This window comes from Phyllopteryx taeniolatus, chromosome 1 (assembly GCF_024500385.1).
Source record: "Phyllopteryx taeniolatus isolate TA_2022b chromosome 1, UOR_Ptae_1.2, whole genome shotgun sequence".
NCBI lineage: Eukaryota > Metazoa > Chordata > Actinopteri > Syngnathiformes > Syngnathidae > Phyllopteryx > Phyllopteryx taeniolatus.
Genome location: NC_084502.1, coordinates 13014087 through 13035954, shown reverse-complemented (window position 1 = coordinate 13035954; position 21868 = coordinate 13014087). Strand labels below are relative to the sequence as shown.

The 21868-nt window shown below is 43.9% G+C and overlaps 1 protein-coding gene across 3 annotated transcripts; it reads left to right on the top strand.

Annotated features, from left to right (window-relative positions):
- The first annotated feature begins 3376 nt into the window (after positions 1–3376).
- On the top strand, positions 3377–20982 carry pan2 (poly(A) specific ribonuclease subunit PAN2). 3 transcript variants are annotated; one of them, XM_061773128.1, is made up of 26 exons: positions 3377–3515; positions 3866–4171; positions 4245–4414; positions 4494–4614; positions 4700–4777; positions 4853–5123; positions 5377–5722; positions 9587–9683; positions 9788–9907; positions 9994–10113; positions 10212–10340; positions 10835–11034; positions 11735–11883; positions 13260–13366; positions 13453–13551; positions 13665–13753; positions 13830–13965; positions 14499–14636; positions 14702–14761; positions 16063–16153; positions 16227–16384; positions 17748–17891; positions 18626–18805; positions 18886–18979; positions 20442–20645; positions 20720–20982. In XM_061773128.1, exons 2-26 carry the CDS (start codon positions 3884–3886, stop codon positions 20752–20754), a joined length of 3624 nt encoding a protein of 1207 aa, XP_061629112.1. In that variant the 5' UTR covers positions 3377–3515; positions 3866–3883; the 3' UTR covers positions 20755–20982. The 3 variants fall into 3 exon arrangements, with proteins under 3 accessions (XP_061629112.1, XP_061629122.1, XP_061629129.1); XM_061773138.1 differs by lacking the exon at positions 14702–14761; XM_061773145.1 differs by lacking the exons at positions 17748–17891; positions 18626–18805; positions 18886–18979; positions 20442–20645; positions 20720–20982 and adding an exon at positions 17543–17741.
- Positions 20983–21868: the final 886 nt, after the last annotated feature.

Genomic DNA, 21868 nt, shown 5'->3' with positions numbered 1-21868 from the left:
CACTAATTCTGTTCAGAACCATTAGGGACAGAATTTCTAGATTCATTGAAGGGGTCAGGTTTGGTGGCATCAGTATTACATCTCTACTTTTTACAGATAATGTGGTTCTGTGGGCTTCATCAAGTCGTGATCTTCAACTCTCACTGCAGCACTTTGCGGCCGAGTTTGAAGGTTGGGATTAGAATCATCCATCCATCCATCCATCCATTTACTGAGCCGCTTCTCCTCACAAGGGTCGCGGGCGTGCCGGAGCCTATCCCAGCTGTCATCGGGCAGGAGGCGGGGTACACCCTCAACTGGTTGCCAGCCAATCGCAGGGCACATACAAACAAACAAACAACCACTCGCACTCACATTCACACCTACGGGCAAATTTGAGTCTTCAATTCATGCATGAATGTTTTTGGGATGTGGGGGGAAACCGGAGTGCCCGGAGAAAACCCACGCAGGCACGGACGGGGAGAACATGCGAACTCCACATAGGCGGGGCTATGCGGGGGATTGAACCCGGGTCCTCAGAACCGTGAGGCTGACGCTCTAACCAGTCGCCCACCGTGCCGCGGGATTAAAATGAACACCTCCACATTTGAGGCTGTGGTCTGCATTCGGAAATGGGTAGAGTGCCCTTTCCCGTTCAGGGACGAGCTCTTGCTCGAGGTGGAGGAGCTCAATTATCTTGGGGTCTTGTTCACAATGAGGCAAGAATGGAGTGGGAGATTGGGAAATGAATGCAGTATTTGCAGTGGTGCGGACTGTGCATTGGTCGGTCACGGTCAAGAAGGAGCTGAACTGAAAGGCAAAGCTCTCAATTTCTCCTTTGATCTACATTCCCAACCTCAGCTGTGGTGGGTCATGAACAAATGGACGAAATTATGGATACAAGCAGCTGAAATAAGTTTCCTCTGCAGGGTGTCCAGGCTCTGCCTTAGAAATAGGGTGAGTAGCTCAGTCATCCGGGAGGGGCTCAGAGTCGAGCCACGGGAGTACGAGAGGAGCCAGATAAGGTCGCTCAGGGATCTGGTTACTATGCCTCCTGGATGACTCCCGAGTCAGGTTTTCTGGGCACATCCCGCTGGGAGGAAGCCCCGGGGACGACAGAGGACATGCTGGAGAGACTGTGTCTCCTAGCTGGCCTGGGAACACCTCCGGATCCCACCAGAAGAGCTGGATGACATGGCTTGGGGGAGGGAAGTCTCGGCTTCCTTGCTTAGACTGCTTTCTCCACGACCCGAATCCAAATAAACCAAAGAAAATGGATGGATGGATGGATGGATGACAATTAGTGTTCATTTATGAAGTAAAGGTAAGGTAGTGTGAAGAAGAAAGAATGAGTTGTTGGATATATATACACATTTTGAAGTCATTTTTATTGTGGAACTTTCGCATAGAGTGAATAGGGTCATACAAAAACAATAAATAGCCATAAATAGAATAAATATTGTTTGACGAAAAATACTGGGTAGTAAAAACATTTTCTTGACTTTCCATTGGAAATACAACACACCGTGATAACGGTTATGATGATCGGCCGCAACTGACTGTAATAGCTATTTTGATCAGAAGGATCACGATGTATTCAGTCGTCTCTACATGCACTTGTGGGACGAGTCCTGCGCATGACGAATCGGATAGCTGACCGCGAAGACTCGAGCCGTGAGGATGGAGAAGGAGAAGAGTCGGTCCAGGGTGAAGTGGCATAACAGGTCCTTTTGCCAATCCTGGAGTTCATGCTTTTTCACCTCAGCGCTGATGTCCTGCAGACCCCAAAATCACTTCACTCGATTATTGGGTCTGAAATGTAAAGTTGGTGAAGTCGTTGTAGAAGCCACTCACCTCCTTCGGCCGGATGCATCTGCTCACGCTTTTGTGCAGACTGTCCAACGCTGGCTTGACTCGAGAGACGAACTTTGAACAATTTGCGAAATCTGCGACTGTTTGCAGTGCCGCTTTATAGCTGCTCAGCACCTTGGAGATCTTTCCGACGCAGGACTGTTGAAAGTGAAGTGACATCTCAATTTACTGCACTTTAAATGCTACTCTAATCACGTTCTGTACTACCACACTCCTGTTGCTTACGGTGGAATTATGGCTCAAGCTCTCAGGATCACATTTATCTTTGGCCTCCATCCAGTCAAGCGTGAACAAGAAATTCGAGACGTCCTTCGATCCGTTCCGTGCCTGTGAAATATTATTCATGTAACTCCACAGCTTGTAAAAAAAAACCCTGCTGCTGTCTATTTCATTCTCCACAGCTTAGAATACACATTGTTTATTTATTCATGTCCAATTTGCCATTCGCATAGTGCAGTAGTATCTCGTTCGGCATATACAGTAATACTTTTCACCACACCACAACTTCTGGATTACAATTATAGCAAGCGATTTACAAATCCGTTGGGCCGCCTGAAGTAATCCAATGTGACTTTTTATTCTAATATTGTCCCCCACTTCCACATAAAACACGACTAGTGATTAAAACCAAATAAGAATTGACTATTTCCAAATCACTTACCTCAAGTGAGGCATTTTTTGCCAGCTGGTTTAGTAGCAGAGAGTTCCTTTGCACGTCCGCGCACGCGTCATCCTTTAGGCCGGCAGGAGCGCACCGAGAGCAGACAGCGGCGGCCAACAGCAAGAAAGCACACGCTAAAGTCTTGCAAACCAACGTCATGCTGGATTTGATGATAACTATTTTGTTGTTGTTTAATGGCGATGTATCTATTGAGCTTTGCTCCTCAGAGTGTAGTGAGTGATGAGCGTTTGCGGGCTTATTTATATCGACAAGGATGCGTGTCAGTTGAGGGATTTCCCTGCATTCATGGGGATCCCTCAGGTGGGCATCCACATGGCAATCGTCGTCATGATTTTATTCGTTTTAATTAAAGAAAGAAAGAAAGAAAGAAAGATCAAAAAAAAAAACGACAATCAAAACCGAAATCGTTTTTGTTGTTTTCATTGTAAGCACATTTTGTAAAGTTTCTTCTTATTTCTGCAAGCTGGCAAAATGTCATCATTGAAACTGCTCTCTTTGGGATATGAAAGTATATGCCGTACAAAATATCAGTAAATGTTATCGACGTGAGTTAATAATATACAAAATATACCCCCCAAAAACATTTGAACGTTTCAATAAAAACGATTCGAAATGTAATTATAAAGAAATAAAGAAATTCAAAATTCGTCAACAGGCAACTATATTAATAATGTGACCATGGCCCTATAAAATAATCATTCATCATTTCCCCACGCGGAAATTATAAATACCTTCAATGACATAACTCAGTAAATGTGTTTGTTATTAGCAAACTAATTTACGACGACTTTTTCAGACTATCGCCGAAACAGAGCTGTAAATGTGCTCTTGAACGCACCACCACTGCTCCGGATGCGTTCACGGCCCTTGAGCGTGTTTTTGTTGTTTTGTTTTGTTTTGTTTTGTTTTGTTTTGTTTTTCTTGTGACTTCTGCTCCGAATATGGACGGCAACTCGAACTTCAAGCTTAGCTCGGCAAGACCGTATGACTTTTAATTCCATACATTTTTCGAAATGAGTATTCTTTTCACGAACTGCGTTCCGTTTAGATTGTCTGTTTCTCGTTAGCTCGAAGCTAAGCTTTCCCAAGCCAATACTTGGCCGGTGAACACCGATTCTGTAAACGAGTTGCATTATTACTAATGTCATAACCGGCACCACCATTACACTGTATGTGTCTCATGATTCATTGATTGGCTCATTAACTGTCGGGAGTTTCGTTGAACCGCGACACTGTTAGCTTCAGGGGCTTGCTAGCTAACGACGGGCTCGTAGCCTTTCAAAGCAAAACAACCAGAAATCGCATTCCCAAAGCCTTGTCGTTTCCTCGCAGGTGGATTTAGCCGAACCCATGATGAACTATGAGGGTCTGGACACAGGGATGGGGGAGTACTCTCCTGGCCTTCACGGGACCCTGGATGCAAGCATAGAGCCCTCCATGGATCCGCACATCAATCCCAACCTCCTACAGGGTGTTGAGATTGACGCGGACCGTCTGGCCGTGGCAGTCCCTGAACCTGTGCACCTCATGGAGGGCATGTTTTCCGAGCTGCACAGTGTGGTCTCCGAAGTCGGCGTCCCCGTGACAGCCACACATTTTGACGTGCAGGAAGAAATGCTTTGGATGGGAAACCACAGAGTGAGAGCAAAGTCTATTGGCGAGCGTTCTGCCTTCAAATCCACATCTTATGTCTTTTCTCCTTTGCTAACAGGGCCACGCTACATCGTTCTTCGGACCTACAATGGGCCGCTACTCTTCTTTTCAAGTGCAGGCAACGGACGATATCCGACACATTCAGAGTCTGGAAACAGGCGTGCTGTTCCTCTCCAAGTCCAACCTCAAGTGCTGCACGCGCGGTGGCCTTGTCATGTTTGATTATCCGTATGGCCATCCTTCTTGTCTGATTTAATGGCAGATTCAATTTCACAATCTCATATTAATGACAAATCTGTCATTCTAGGATGGAGGAAGGCGCTGACATGCATAGTCTCCTTATGACAAACAACAATACTTTGCTAATGGGTGGACTACAGAACTATGTAGCTGAAGTTGACTTGAACACAGTTCAGGAAACTCAAAAGGTAAGATTCACATGTAGTGTCGTATCACTTGGCACAGCTTTGTGTAGTTTTGCCGTTCTATTTTTGATTCTTCTTCTTCTAAAAGTTCACCGTGGAGGTGCCCGGAGTTGCAATTATGCGCCAAACCAGTCGCTTCTTATTCTGCGGGCACACTTCTGGCAAGGTAAGGATGCTCAGTAGGAGGTCATGTCATGTGTTCCAAATTCCGGTAGTCATGTTCTCTTCCTATTAAAACCAGGTGACACTTCGTGACCTGCGTACATTCAAAACGGAGCACGAGTTTGACGCCTACTCAGGCAGCCTGTCGGACTTCGACGTGCACGGGAACCTCCTGGCTGCGTGCGGCTTCTCCAGCCGAGGACTGAACGGGTTGGCGTGCGACCGCTTCCTCATGGTGTACGACCTCCGCATGATGCGAGCCGTCACGCCGCTTCAAGTGCACGTGGACCCGCTCTTTTTGCGCTTCATTCCTACTTACACATCACGCTTGGCCATCATCTCGCAGACAGGTACAGCTGGTTGGCAACACTGACAATTTAGTACAATGCCATCAATCATACAGAGAGGAAATATTGAGTTTTGAACGCGACATACACTGAAATTTGAGCATTTGGAGAATTAAAAAAGTTCAACAATGGCTGTAAACGATTCATCGATGATCAAAATAGCTGACGATTATTTGTGTTGACTGATAAGTTGTCGATTAAAGGATTCATTGTGAAAGCTCTCCTGTTAAATACATGCCGAATGTTTCCCTTCCAGGTCAGTGCCAATTCTGCGAGCCCACTGGGCTCGCCAATGTGGCGGACATTTTCCACGTGAACACTGTGGGCCACTTGCTCATGAGTTTTGACGTATCGTCCAGCAAACAAGCTGTAGCCTTCGGGGACTCTGGGGGATGCGTGCACCTGTGGTCTGACTCCCCCGACGTTTCATTCAATGACTATTCCCGGGAGACGGAGTTTGCTCTGCCGTGCCTTGTGGACACGCTACCTCACCTGGAGTGGAACCACGATCTGCTGCCGCTTTCTCTCATTCCCATGACGCTCACCAGTACGGAGCCGCTGCTGTCAGACTGGCCCGCTGCGCTGGCCACGCCCAGCCCGAGGTAACACTTCTCACTAGGGCCGTAACTAACGATTATTTGTGAATTATGTATTCAATTAATCAGATACAAATTCTAATAAAAATGCACCCCTGTTTTCGAAAAACGGGACATTATTTCAAATTGACAGTGCGTAAAATGTACAAACACAAACTGATTATGATTCAGTAACCTGTTTGGTCTGTAACATGTCACAAAATCGGCAAAACTGTTGATATTTTCTATCCAAAATAGCTACTAACAGATGTTTGTAAATGTCTTCTTTTGATGAAACACAAATACAGTCCCCTCCCAAAGTACTGGAACGGCACGGTCAATTCCTTTCTTTTTTGTTGTAGACTGAAGACAAAAGATGAATATGAGACAAAAGTCCCAAATTCCAGCTTTTAATTCATGGTATTTACATCCCGATGTGTGAAACAACTCAGGACAGAGCACCTTTTGTTTGAAGCCACCCACTTTTCACGTGAGCAAAGGTATTGGAACAGACATTATTAAATTAACTTCAAGTGAAGAGCATTTACTATTTGGTGGCATGACCCCATACTAAGCGAATAAGCGCATCAAGCCTGCGACCCATCGACTTCAACAGACTGTTCCATTCTTCGTTTGAAATGCTTTTCCAGGCCTTTACTGCAGCCTCTTTCAGTTCTTGTTTGTTTCTGGGGGTTTCTCCCTTCAGTCTGCTCTTCGGGAGGTCAAATGCATGCTCTATTGGGTTAAGGTCCGGTGATTGACTTGGCCAGTCTAAGACCTTCCACTTTTTCCCAGATGAAGTCCTTTGTTTTGTTGGAAGTGTGTTTTGGATCATTGTCTTGTTGCATAATTTAGTTTGGACGCATTTTTCTGTAAATTGCCAGACAACATGGTTTTGTGGACTTCAGAATTAATTCTGGTGCTACCTTCATGAGTTACATCGTCAATGAAGACGAGCGAGGCCGTTCCAGAAGCGGCCGTGCAAGCCCAAGCCGTGACATTACCTCCACCGTGCTTCACAGATGAGCTTGTGTGTTTTCAATCATAAGCAGATCCTTTCTTTCTTTCTCCATACTTTGGCCTGTCCATCACTTTGTTAGAGGTTAATCTTGGTCTCATCAGTCCATAAAACTTTTGTGGCTCATCTCTGTACTACTACTTTGCAAAATCCAATCTGGCCTTCCGATTCTTTTTGCTGATGAGTGGTTTGCATCTTGTGGTATGGCCTTTATATTTCTTCTCTCAAAGTCTTCCTCGAACAGTGGATTGTGATCCCTTCACCCCTGCCCTGTGAAGGTTGTCAGTGATGTCACTGACTGTTGTCTGTGGGTGTTTTTTCTCAATGTTTCTGTCAACAACTGCTGTTGATACCCTGTTCGATGTCTGTTGCTCAGTACACCAGTAGTTTCTTTCTTTTTCAGGACATTCCAAATTGTTGTATGTTTGTGCAATAGCTCTGATTTTCCCTCTTCTCTCAGCTTCAAAATTGACAGACATAGACAGCTCTCTGGTCTTAATGTTTGCTTAACAGAAAATGCAGTTCTCACAGGTGAAACGCAAAGCCAAAAACAAGCACTATCTAAGCACTTTAAGCAATCAATCTAAAAGGCAACACCTGAGCAGCGAGAAACACCCATCAGTCACATGTTCCAATACTTTTGCTCACCTGAAAAGTGGGTCGGTTCAAAGAGAAGGTGCTCTGTCCGGAGCTGTTGAACACATCTAGATGTAAATACCATGAAATTTAAGACGGAATTCTGAATTTCTGTCTCATATTCATCTTTTGATCTGAAACACAAATGTCTTCAGTGTACAACAAAAACAAAGGAATTGAACTTGCCGTTCCAATACTTTTGGAGGGCACCGTACAATCAGTCCACTTTGTTATTACAATCAATCTAATGAATATGAAATGCTTTATTCCTTTTTCCGAAGCGCTTCTCCTCGCTAGGGTCGCGGGCGTGCTGGAGCCTATCCCAGCTATCTTTGGGCGAGAGGCGGAGTACACCCTGAACTGGTCGCCAGCCAGTGGCAGGGCACATACAAACAAACAAACAAACAACCATTCGCACTCACATTCACACCTGTGGGCAAGTATGGACAGTCTTCAATTAACCTAGCATGCATGTTTTTGGGGATGTGGGAGGAAAGCAGAGTACCTGGAGAAAAGCCACGCAGGCACAGAGACAACGTGCAAACTCCACACAGGCGAGGCCGGATTTGAACCCGGGTCCTCGGAAATGTGAGGCAGTTGTGCTAACCGGTCGCCCGCCGCTTTATTGTAATAAATAGAATTATTAATAACATCATATTTTTTGAGAGGCTACAATTTGGAGGATATGGACATTTTTTTAGTGAAACAAGGTCTCGAAGCAATTCTCAAAAATCTGTATCCATCGATTAGATTATTGTCGATGAAGCGATAAATTGTTGCAGCTCTACTTCTCACCAAAGTTTATTGTGAATCATCCTGATAACATTATGCTCCCAGGAATATTTAGCAACACACCAAATCTGCATAAAATCTACAGCAAAGAGCAACTTCTGTTCGAGGGCCCACTGCATGTTTGAATTGGCCGGTGTAGAAGTTGAAGCTGATAACCGACTTTTGAATGAGTCACGGGCTGACTGGGGGAACTTATAGTGGGAGGTGGACTACTACGAACACTGGTGGGTTTTTCACTCTATCCAGAATGGAGATGTATGGCGTCACTATCACTGCATAGAAAGAGCGAGGTAAAACTGTTACTCTGTGGAAGTTCAGTCAGTTCTCTTATCTGCAGTCAGGGTCAACCAGCTGTGAGTATAAGTGTTTTCAGTCACGCACGCACCCACCCATTTAATCATCAACAGTGGAGAACCACTGATTTAATCTGTGACTTTCAACCGCCAGTGTTTTGAGTGAACATCTGAAGAAATTTGCTTCAAAGTACTGTAGTTTCACAATTTGAACCACACTTCATATTCTCAGCCATAGTCGTCGTCCACTGGAAAATAAAGCAGCTTTTAATAATAATAATAATAATATTCAGAATAATACATATTTTCAAAAGCTGTTCGGAAAAGGTTTTTAATGGTAGGGAATGTTTGCTGCGACCCACCATTTATGTCACCGGGCTAAAGTCAGTGTACATATTTACAGTACATATACAATGGCACAAGAGAATCAGTTAGCTATGGCTACTCTTTCTTACTAGAAGTTGTTGTGAAACTCGTGCATAAAATGTAACAACCCCACAAGTATTTGTCTTTTTCTCTTTAGCCGTGAATTCCAATTTTTACAATTTTGAATTTGAAAATTTCAAGGAATTGTTGATGCCAGTCTGTCAAAAATGTAGTGCAAAAAAAAAAAGCCAACTTAAACCTAAAACGTTTTCAGTGCTGAAATTATAATAAAGTGAAGTTACAAAGTAAACTAAATGGGACAGCAGGTAGGAACCATTTTTTTTCCATGTGTGTGTGTGCTACTCGCCAACAGACGAACTCATGCCTGATAGAAAAGTGCAGTTGTTTGTTTCCATTCAGACTTCATCTTGCGGCCAACGTGAGTGACGTCAAACTTTCTGTGATCGCGATATTCCAATTTTGGCGTCCTGGCACCCTCCTATTGGTCAGCGGAGACTTCGATGTTGTTCCTCTCTCTCATAGATGAACAAAACATGTGGACTATGCAACAAGAGTATGCCAAATGCCACTGTGTATGGATTGATGGAAAAAAAAAAACCGAACAAAATTGTAGAGCTGCGTTTTTTTTTTTTTGCTCAATAAATAAAGTTGAGTTAAAACCAAGATGAGGGAAGACCTGCAGCGCAGCACAGGGAAAAAGATTTCTGTACGTTTGATTTACAGCCCAAAAAAGTTACTGTTTTGTTTTTGTTTTTTGTCTCGTAGACGAGCTCCTCCCGTGGACCCCGAAATCCTGCGCACGATGAAGACCGTTGGATTCATCGGCTACGCAGCGAACCCTCGTGCTCGTCCCCGGAACCAGGCACGTTGAAATTACGAAGCGTATATATTAGGCTGATGTGGATAACGTCCATGTTTTTGTTGAGTTCACTGGTCAGTTTCCTCCCTTTCCCTACCCTTATTCAGGTTCCCTACAAAATGAAAGACGTGGAGCAGGACTACGACAGTTACAGCCAGGTTCCAGAGTCACCGATTGGGCGTGACGAAGAGCCGCACCTCTACATGGTGCCCAAAAAATATAGAAAGGTTGGGAGTTTTTCCTCTGTGTGAAGGCATTGTGTTTTGTTATGCAGTATCTAATTTCTGACTGTGGTATTCTTGTGCCCGAGAAGGTGACAATTAAATACTCCAAACTCGGACTGGAGGACTTTGACTTCAAACATTACAACAAAACCCTATTTGCTGGCCTGGAGCCTCACATTCCCAACGCTTACTGTAACTGCATGATTCAGGTGAGATAGTTGACGTTGTATCATATGTATTTCAATGTTATTATGTTTTGTTTCCTTTAAGTCCTAAAGGTCTTGTATTATTTGTGTCGGCACACTAGGTTCTCTATTTCCTCGAGCCAATTCGCTGTCTGGTGCAGAATCATTTGTGTCAGAAGGAATTTTGTTTGGCGTGCGAGCTGGGGTTCCTCTTCCACATGTTGGATTTGTCACGAGGAGATCCCTGTCAGGTAAGTCAAGCCTCCATTTTTGTCCACATCGTCGAGTTTGGGGATTCCCAACTTGTGATGTGCCCTCAGAGATAATCAGGTGCGCTGTGGGAAAGAATCCAATTTCACTTCATTAGTCTATATTTTTGTTTAATTTGTCACTGCCAGTGACGTATACTGCCAGGCAGAACAATCAGATGCTCTTCCCCTAGATGGCAGAAGGTCCAACTATCCTGTGTATCCACCTGTTGTCATTCATACAACAGAACAATAGCTTTGTGTTCAACTGGCCCAAATTTCACACAAAGTCAGTAAAGATGTCAATAGAGACGAGATCATCATTACTTCAGTACGACGTATACTTTTGGGGACATTTTTGTTTAGTGGTGTGCCGTAAGATTTATTATTTTTTTTTTATTTTTTTTATTTTTTTCCCCTTATACTCGTGTCAAATATGTGTGTTGGGAAACACTGGTCTAGCCTAACAGCATCCTCTCTTGTCTCCCCTCATCAAGGCGAGTAATTTCCTGCGGGCATTTCGCACCATCCCCGAAGCGTCGGCACTGGGCCTGATCCTCGCAGACTCCGATGAGCAAACGGGGAAGGCCAGACTCGGACGCCTTATCCAAAGCTGGAACCGCTTCATTCTCACGCAGTTGCACCAGGAGACTCAGGAGCAGGAGGGGCCACAGGCCTACAGGGGCGCTACCAGCAGGTCAGAGGCATCATATTTTTCAAAAGTTGTGAAAGTAATGACACTTGAATTTGTTGGCGTCCTTCCGTCGGGGTACAAAAACCGCATGAATTTATCGAGCACATTTTGACTTCCGTGCGACGGCGGGAACGAACGTCTTCTCTAAACAGATACATGCCGAGCAAAAGAAAATGAAATACTACAAATCCTGCATTTGATTTTGTTGTAAAGGTCTAGCCCACCGAGTCCTGTAAGATTTGTTGCATTCATTTCTGAAATTTTCCTTTATAATGAAAGAATACATTTTACTATTGTATCTCTTTTTGTATGACTACTTGGTTAATTAATTAGATAATAGTTACATTTATTACAAATAATGCAATTAAAAATTCGGCCAAATTCTATATCTTTTACACACTTTTTTGTGTGTCTGTTTTAAAAGTCCAACGTGGCGCTTCAGCACAAAGGTTTGCCCCCCCCCCCCCCCCCGGTTTACTGTCTCATGTAGTAGTGTAGCTTTGGGGAGTGGCAGTAGAATTGAATTTGAGCAAAATGATGCATTGGTTGAATACAGTATCCGATCTTGTCTAAAATTGAATGACTTTAAACATTCTTTATTTGAAGTCGTGCAACCTTTGATTCATTCTAACTGCGGCCGGGGAGGTGACAATTCGGTTATTTTTTCAAGGAAGGAAACGGAAAGGCGTTTCTTATGTTTCAGCTCTCTGGGCTCGTCTGGCGAATCTGCCATCGGGAGGCTGTTTGGATGCGAGGTGGAGAACAGCAGCCTGTGTCGTTGTGGTAAAGAGACTGTACGCTCCTCCCTCACCTTGCTCTTCACCATGCATTACCCCGAGCAGAACTCTCAAGGTGTGTACAGCGGGCCCTCTCACTTCCTTGGCATCATCATGCTACAGACCAGACAAAAGTACAATATTGCCTTAACCTGGGAGTTAAATTCCTTCTGTGTGACCACGCTTGAGCTCAAATCATCTTTCTCCCATTGAAATGAAATGGAAATTAGAATGTCTCTTTAATATGAAAACTAGCACTCGACAGTATTTTGCTTTATGAAACCACACAGTAACTTTCCTGGAGAAATTGTGTGTGAATGCAGAAATGCTGATTGAAATCATGTGCTTGAATGAGGTGAACACGGAGAAGTTGAAACGGTGCGAATCGGTTGAGAGACAAGGAAAGTGTATTGAGAAAATTCATTTCAAAAATGGGGGATGGGAGTGGTTCACAGGATGGGTCAAACACGTAGAAGTGGAAAGAAACGGTGCGAGTCGGTTGAGAAATGTTGACGTTGTCCTCATTTGGAAATTTTGTGGGTCAAAAAGTGGAAAATTGTGACATTTGTGGTGGGTGGGAATTTTTGGAATGTAGAAAATCCCAAGGTGAATTGAACTTTTTGAACTTTGAAAGGGAATGACGTGAATGTGCCTTTGGAAATGAACGGGCAATTTGTTTGGAATTGTGACAATGTTGCGGCTTTGATGAGTAATGCCGAGTGAGACGTGAATTTCCCAAACACGTTGAAGTCGGAACGGAGTGTATCAATCGGATGTACAATGGCGAAGGAGAAGCCCGTCCAAAAAGTCCGCGGAATAAGAGTCATAATAGAATGCAAAATAAAGAACAGGATAACGTGTGTGAAGGCTGTGTTGAGCATTCACACAATAACAGAATTTCATAGAAGGTTTCGAATTAAAACAATGGGCATTTTGCTGCTCCCTCTGCTGTGTGTGCCTTATTAAGCAGGGGGCAGTATCATACATACTGTACGCACATTTTTGAGGATAAAACACACAAGGCGTGTGCACTCCCAAAAAAGCTGCAATAATATTAGTCATTTTTGCATGCCTCTTGAGTATTGTTGTGTGCTCTTGCCTGCATGTGTTCAAATATAAGTTGTTTAGAATAACCACAACATCGATACTAGATTTGGTAGCTCCTCAATCATGTTTTGCATCGTGTGTTAGCATTGAGTTAGCAGACTTGAAGTTAATGTCCTTAGGTTAAATACACAGTGTGTAATTCTCTTTGTTTTATGTTGAATTTGACTGTAAAGTGGCAATAATCATCTTGAAGCCTTTTTGAAATTTGCCAGCACCTCAGCGACCACCTGTAACTCGCATTGTTGCTTCCATCTCAAATCACATCACCAAAAAATTGGCCCGGTAAAGGTCGAGGTACCACTGTAGCGCATCGGTTGACTTTGAATGTCTTATTTGACTTACCAGAGAAAACGATAAAGGAGTACGGCTTTGCCGAGATCCTGAAGAAGAGCATCTGTTTGGAGCAGAGCACACAGGCGTGGTGCGAAAACTGTGAGAAGTATCAGCCCACGGTGAGTTCCCGCATCGTGCCACCTCAGGCCACTTTAATGAGCTCGTCCGGCGGTGACACTCTTGATGTCTTTGTGCGCCTCCGCAGGTGCAGACACGCAACATCCGATGTCTCCCCGATGTTTTGGTCATCAACTGTGAGGTGAACAGCGCTAAAGAGGCAGAATTCTGGAAGATTCAGGCAGAGGTATAATTTGATTCTTTTATACTGTTATCAAGTTAGACAATCTTCTACGGCACAGAATCATGAGTTGTGTATGTTTAACATAACACACAATTTGCTTGTGGCTGTCTACATAGTACGCCTTCACTAAAGCCAGGCAAAAGGAGGAATCAGAGCCTGCAATGCCGAAAGAACCGCCGCTCATGCCCACTGAGTGGTGCCTGGAGTGAGACCCCCTCCTCTCTTTAAAGAAGATGGGATGCTTGAACCTTTCATCTGACTGCTGCTCGACCTTTTTTCAGCGGCGAGGACGTGTGCAGCATGGAGGGCTTCACCCGGTTGGAAGACCTCAGACATATGTGGATGCCGCTCACGTTGAAGATGTCCATCGGCAAAACACAAGGGCTGGAGATCTGCAGCTGGCCAGAAGGAGAGGAGGTGAGTGACAAAGGTGTCTGCATGAAAGCAGTTAAGGCTTCTTTATACACGCACGGGCGGCGACCGCGCTAACGTCAATGCGGCCTTCATACTCGAGCGCAACCCACGTGCGCACTTTTGAAAATGTACTGCAGTTCTCTTCCAAGTTGGCAAAGGACACCGCAGGGCCGTTTTTCCTTTCCTTTCCGTAACAAGGAACAAAGCAACAACAATGGCGACCGTGGAACAGTGTCTGCTGGAACAAATGGACCTAGATGACCAGATGATACGTTTAATCACGCTGCAAAATCGATCAAGAAGGCGGCGGCGGCGTAGATGGTATGTAGAACCAAGGGGCACGCTGAGTACGTCATCACAGCACAATCACGAGAGATGATCTCCGCGACCTTCTACGCGCAGCAACGGTTTTTGCTGTGTGCGCATCAAGTGACGCAGAGGGGCCCGCGCGGGCCAATTCGTCGGTGCGAGCGCACGTGTATAAAGAGGCCTTTCATGTGTATTTTCGCTGCTCACGGTGTTCTCATGGCGACTAGTTGAGTGGGACTGAGGAGGCGGATGGCGCGTCTCTCTACGACCTGGTGGTCACCGTGCCTCACGTCCTCGACGCTCGCACAGGTGGAAACTTGGTGGCGCACATCAAAGTGGGAGAAACGTATCACCAGAGAAAAGAGGTTGGTGAAGCCGGTACAGGACGGCAAATATGTTGGGTTAACTCCATGAGCAATGTTTGTTTCAGGGAGTCACACACCAACAGTGGTATCTTTTCAACGATTTCCTCATTGAGCCCATCGACAAGGTGAAGAAATCATTCAACGTTTTGCGTTTAAAAGGGACAGAGCATATAAATGAACAACTGGATACAGCACACATTAGCTTTGGACCCTATGGCCTTAAAATAAAATATTCAGTAAATCAATAAAGAAATCTAATCGATTTGATTTTTCTCCTTCAATTAAAAGGAAAATGTTAATGATAAATTCTGCTTTTTTACAGAATGTTTTGCTTTATTTCTCCTGCAACCAGACACAGCCTTTTTTTTTTTTTTTTTTTTTTTTACAGAATGAACTGTATTAACCTTCACAGAAAGAATAGATTTCTTTTTTCTTTCTTATTTTCAATTTGAAAATAAAAGTGCTATGTTTTGACCAAATGGCGCTTTCGGCCCGCCACACACCGAGCAACGCGTCCTAACACCAATGAACGAGACAAACGCTTACGAATTAGTTAGTTAGTGACGCGCAGCTGGCCACTGACCCTCACACACATAAGAAACACGCTCCGTTGGAAAAACTGCGACCCATATGGTTCGGAGGTCTGAAGTCGGAAGTCTTTCTTTTGATTGAACCACAAACCACATGTGGTAATTGTCAAGGAAGAAGCGGATTTCTCTGGCTGCTGTAGCTATCTTAGAATCTTTTTTTTTTTTTTAATGTTGTGAAAGCTCATTTGATACATGGCATTTTTGATTGGCCGTTGTGACGCTGTTCACCAACCATTCAACCCGCACAGCGCACTACAGTTTCGTGGCGTTCGGGAGCGGGGCTCGGTGTGCGGCGGGCCTGAAACACAATCCGAAATACATTTGAATGAAACACTTTCAATGTTCAACAATTTGCAAACATAACTTCCACCGACAATCCAGACTAAACTTAGCTCCTCCTTGACGTACAAAGATCTTTGTCTCTCAGGCGAGATGTATCACTTCACCAATACGTCTTTGAAACCAATTACTACTTTCCTATGAGCCAGCACATGACTGTGGTGATGTCATCTTCCCAAACTCTTTTTCAACGTCCAAAGAGCCATGAGTAATGCAATAAATCAAACGATGAACTGACCATTGGACATATCGGGTTTTTGCCCGGCGATATAAAAAAACGGAGAGCAGGAGTTGGTTAAGGTGAGAACAAATCAAAATGTTCCCTAATTGGATGAAGCACAGTATTATGAAAGTGGATTTTCCATCCGTTGCGTATCCTCCAATCTGGTGGTGATCTGGTGAATTGCCTTGGAATTTAGGAAAGAAACCATAGTTTTACATAGGCTAGCAGCGTATGTGGGGCATGTACGCGCTAAGGAGAATATCATCCATCGCAGACCGAAGCTGCGCAGTTCGACATGAGCTGGAAAGTTCCCGGCATCCTGTATTACGCCAAGAGGAACTACCACAGCAAATACGACCTTCGCAGTGAGTTTCACTTCACGTGTAAATGCACGCGAGCACTTAAGTCTTGATCGAGCGCCTCCCGTTTTGTCTTCAGTTAAAAATCCCATCGATGCCAGCGTGTTGCTGACGGAGGCCTCGCTGGCTCGCAAACAGAGGAAGAGTCACGCCACTTTCATCCCCCTCATGGTCAGCGAGATGCCGCAGGCTGGCGACCTGGTGGGGCTGGACGCCGAGTTTGTTACACTCAACCAGGTTAGCGCGTTTGTCGAACCGTTGTGAGAAAAACGATTCAGGTACGAATGATTAGAGAGAGAGAGAGAGAGTGTTTTTTGTTTGTTTGTTTGTTTGTTTTTTTCCCCCAGGGCCAATACTGTTTAGTAGACCTCAAGGAGGCTGAAAACCGAGATTTGGAGCCACTATTTACAGTCAAATGGAAAATATTGGCGAACTCCACACTTAACTTTGTTTAAATGCCTTTAATCATGTTTATTTGAAGAGATTTCCAGATATGCTATGTTTTTTTTTTTTATTATTTAGTTCAAACGCGAACAAAAAGTGCAGAGAGCTCCCAGCCTCAGCAGCATGTCTTATAAAGTTAAATGAAAACTTTGAAATAGCAATTAAATAGCTCTCTAAAGTTTTCCACAATGAATTTCCGAGTACGGGCGTCCCCATCCGATCTTTGAGATTGGAAATCGGTCCGATGTCAGCAAAGAAACGGGGATCGGATGGGACTGATGGAAAATCTCTGATTTGAGCGCTCTTCTACTCTGCAAGTAGTCCATTCCATGCCATGCTCCAGCACGGACGGCACATGATCACAAGCGCTTGCTAAGGTGCCGTTAAGAGACAATGTTGCTTGTTTAAAGTTGTTTCTTGACACTCCAGTTGAAGCAGACATAACAAAAAAGAATTACACCTATTGAATGTTCAAATACATCACAGACATCGTTTCTGTTCACAAAAATCGCGAGCTCAAAGCTAACACACGACGAATCAAAAACATCATTGAGCAGCCTAACCAAAATAATGAATATTGCTACACAAACGCTGTGTAAACACATATAAACAGGCAATGTATATATTTTCGAAACTCTGTGAAGTGTTCGTTATAATAATAATAATAATAATAATATTCGATCGTGACTTCGACTTTCTTTCTGTTCTGCGTATATCTTGACCCTCGGAGGTCAAGACGTTCACAGCGCTTACTTTATGTAACCTAGAAGTTTTTCCTCATACCGACTTTTGTTGGTCTGAGGAAAAGCCTTTTCTAACATTCAAAATACCAAAAGAAGTACATTATGTATGAGAATTGCTGAAATCGGATCAGTAGCGCTACAACATCCGGATCGGAAAGTTTGGATCGGGACATGCCGGTTTTGTGAGTCTGGTTGTCATCCTCGGCAGCACACCATCTTTCCATCCGCACATCATTGACATCAACCGGTCAGCTCGCTTCCACCTGCGCAACAACAACAACCTTCTCCCGGTCTGCGAAGTCGGATTTTAAAGACATAAAGCTGAGTCCAACATGCGGGAACAAAGGCCGATAATTGGTCCGGCTGATAATAAGGCTCGCCGCGATTGATAAGAACGACGTGTGCGCACACAGGAAGAGGCGGAGCTGCGCAGCGATGGCACTAAGTCGACCATCAAGCCCAGTCAGATGTCCGTCGCCAGGATCACGTGCGTGCGTGGCCAGGGACCCAATGAGGGCGTGCCCTTCATCGACGACTACATCTCCACGCAGGAGCAGGTGATTGTTGCGTTACCCCGGGAGGTTACGTAACACGCTCGGGCAAACTCTTATTCGACACATCCCGTCATAGGTCATCATAGGCCCAAAAAATCAAGTGTATGAAAACCATTTCAAATTCTTTCTTTTCATGAATCAATGGGATGAAGGTGTGTGAAATGAGTTTTACCCTGCCGAAGTCAGCTGCTATTGACTAGTGGGGATAAGCGCTATATTTTTTTTTATCTAGAAATATTGAAAACGTTTGACGTTGAGGAGAAGTACTATGCTCGTATTGCTCCGCCAAGTCTAGTATGTGCACTGCTCTTCTCTATTTGTATATGATTTGAAGCGTTCATTGGATGGATGATATATTCTTCCGACATGGTTAGAAAAAGAATGAGCTGCCCAATTATTTTGGTGAAGTTCGCTGGTGTGTGAATTTCACATGGAAGTCCAGTCCAAATTTTGACTGGTAACACAAAGGGGGAAAAAAATCCACCTCGCACGTGACTTATAAGTCGGGGTGCTCATAAGTCAAGGCACCGCTGTGCACAATTTCGAACATCTTCTGATACAAGCAAGCATAGATACAGCCGCCGGTGCACTTGCGCTCGCATTATCGAAGAAACGGGTAATTACAAGCGCATTGATCCACGTCACTCGCCAGGCCGGGCACTGCACCTGGAAGCCACCTGATAAGAATGCAACTGAGGTTGATCTGATATCTGAATCGATGTTTGAATGTCGTGCAGGTGGTGGACTACTTGACTCAGTATTCCGGCATCAAACCAGGTGACCTGGATGCCAAGATCTCGTCCAAGCATCTGACTACTCTGAAGTCCACCTACCTCAAGCTGCGTTTCCTTATCGACACGGGAGTCCGCTTTGTCGGGCACGGCTTACAGAAAGACTTCCGGGTCATCAACTTATTGGTACGCTGTACTCGCTTGTCAGAAGTTCAGATGTCTGAGGAGAGCGCGGCGATGACGACCGACCGTTTGCTTCTTTCAAGGTGCTCAAGGACCAAGTCATCGACACGGTCTACCTGTTCCATTTGCCTCGGAAAAGAATGATATCGCTGCGCTTTCTCGCCTGGTACTTCCTCGGTAAGGAATTGGTGATGTAAATATGTACATAGATATTTGGGATTTTGGGATACGGCTGTCTGGCAGGAACCGCGTGATAGCAGAGAGTAACCCGAGTTGGAACGACAAAATAACTTGATTAATAATCCGTGTCTGGAGGTATAAATGTCGAACCATTGACCGGTCTCTGAACCGGAAATGAATTCATACGTCACTGGAGAGCTCATCTGAGAACGGAGTCAGTTTAAAAGTAGACAATTATTCATAATATTAGTCGTTAGTAATGTAAGATAACCTTTATTCGTACCATAAATGGGGACATTTTCATCGTATCAGTATTAATAGTGGATATAAGCGCTATAAATAGCACGCAAGAGAAAACATCTGTACAAGTACATTCGCAAACAAAAAGAAATCTCAACTCAACTATCCAATTCAATCGATCAGCAATTTATTTGCTTGTTTGCAAAACAGAGTGAATTCAAGTTTTCATTCATTTTTGCCAAAAAGTCTTCTTTTTTTCAAACTACGGTTGAAACCAACATTGCTCAAGATAGACTCTTGATATTTTGGACGATCGCACGTCAAAATCTTGTATATTTTGATTCGGGCTGCAACTGCGTTCATGCAACAAAAACATGACAATAAATATTGAAGTCATAATTTATGAACTGTTATGATTATAGAGTAATTGTTATGTTGTGCAATTGAACGGTATGCAGAATAATTTTTATCCTATTACATAATACGGTAATACCGGAATCGTTTTGTGGTGGTGGGCATCCGGCGCATGCATAAATAAATAAATCAAAAGTTGAGCGACGCTTGGAGGCGGGAGACTCGCCATGCAGATTTGCTCGGCTTCCTTTGGTTGGTAATCGTTCTGAAGGCTGCACGTAGCGAAAATACATAGAAGTGCAAACAAAAACGCCATTACGCTGGCTGGAGCGGCGTCACAGGCACGGTGAAGGATCGATACTGTGGAAAATGTCGATGAAACCAGACGATCGATTCTCCAAATGAAAAGTTGACGCGTCAGTCATTTGAGGGACTGCATTATCAGTATCGTACCAGAAAGGGAATCGGTGGTATGGATCATTTTCAGACCCACAAAAGGAGCACATCGCGGCACAATTTCCGCGCGCAGCAAAAGCAAAAATCCATTTGTGGCGGACCGTCACTAATAAATGTATTACGTGTAGTACATTGTAATAACTGTCCCGCGGTAAAATTGGATTCTGATGGAAGGGATCTTAAAAGCGTGTGGGGGGGGGGTTATATGCTCTCTCTATACCTATTGCAAATGGGTCTGGAACCCCCAAGAGAAATGAAGGTTTCACTTTCTTATTCTTTCTGCTACTTTTGGCGGGACTAATAACGGCTTATTCTATTGAAATGCTTTGCATCAGTCACACACTGTGACAACGGCATTCCCTCAGTGCAAAAAAATCTGATTTATGTTGAATATGCTTTCTGTTATCAGACCTCAGCATCCAGGGGGAAACCCATGACAGCATCGAGGACGCTCGCACAGCCCTGCAGCTGTACAGGAAGTATTTAGGGCTGAGTCGCGGAGGCGGCTCTGATGAAGTCAGGAAGGTCCTGAAGGGACTGTATGAAAAAGGCCGCCAGATGGATTGGAAAGTCCCGGACGCGGATGCGGGAGATGGTCGAGGCAGCCCCAAAAGTACGACATGATGTGACGGCGAGCGGGAGTGGAACTTGTGGAAGTGGACTGATGCGACTCTTCTTCTCCGGCAGGTGCTGCGGCGTTTCCTCCTGTGATTGGCCTATGACTCAAAAACACCAGTGCCGTCACCGTTTGTTATCTTCCCTTTTGTATCGTGTCTGCAGATCCACATCGTTATTTCATCATCATTTATACATTTCATTTAAGGAAATGATTCTGAGAACAGGAAGTCAAGCTGTTTTTATGAAGCGCCAACATTTTTGTTTTATTTGCTTGAAAGAAAGTTGGTGGTGCATGTAAATAAATAAATGGAACATGAGCACCATGAGCTAGATCATGTTTGGTGTGTTTGTGGAAGAACAACATCTCATCGAATCACCAAAGCTTACACAAAGTGCTCACAAGCACAAAACTTGGCACAGTGGCTCTCAAACTAGCCTGTAGGTCTGTAAAATAATTAGCAATAAATGATGTCATTTCATTTGAAAACTACATAGCTATGGACATATGGGGAAACATCCTCCCGAACTTAGATTTGGGCCAATTAAAAGCTCTGATAAGACTCTGACCTTCCACCACATCCATCCAATTATTTTCTACACTGCTTATTATTATTGAAATTTGGGGGGGGAACAAAAGGTGATTATAGTTCATTTTATTGAGAACAAAGGGCTTTTATGTAGAGAATATAGACTTTGAATACATGCATTTTCCACAAAATAATGCTACGAGATTAAAGTTGTATACCGTTTAAAATGCACTCGTTGAAACGTGACTTTTTCTTACTAGGTACAACTTTAGTAAGATTATAACAAAATACGTCTTTAATTGCCCTTGTAAACATTATTACCGATTGTTTTGGTTCTTTGCATTTTTGACTTGATTACTTTTTCTTTTGAATTCAGCATGGCAGTAATTCTCGAACGAGTACCCGAGTACCACTTGTGTTATGCGGGCTCACTGTAGTGGCACACAAGAATAACTGAATTAAATGTTAAACTGCATAAGGATAGTGTCTTGAATAAATTATTATTCAATAACGGTCTTTTAATAAATGTCAGTACAATTGGTAAAGTACACTTCAGTTGTATTTAACTTCTAAGTACTGTACATTACATTTGCATTCAATCACTTAGAATGCTTTGTTTACAAAAATGTGTTTAGGTACACTTTTTATTTCACTCTTATGTGCAATATATATATATTTTTTTGTTTAATGA

Coding starts and splice junctions, on each gene's coding strand:
- pan2 (XM_061773128.1), top strand. CDS start 3,884: ATGATGAACTATGAGGGTCTGGACACAGGGATGGGGGAGTACTCTCCT. Junction 10,341..10,834: donor CACGAGGAGATCCCTGTCAG/GTAAGTCAAGCC, acceptor CCCCTCATCAAG/GCGAGTAATTTCCTGCGGGC. Junction 16,154..16,226: donor CAGCAAATACGACCTTCGCA/GTGAGTTTCACT, acceptor TTTTGTCTTCAG/TTAAAAATCCCATCGATGCC.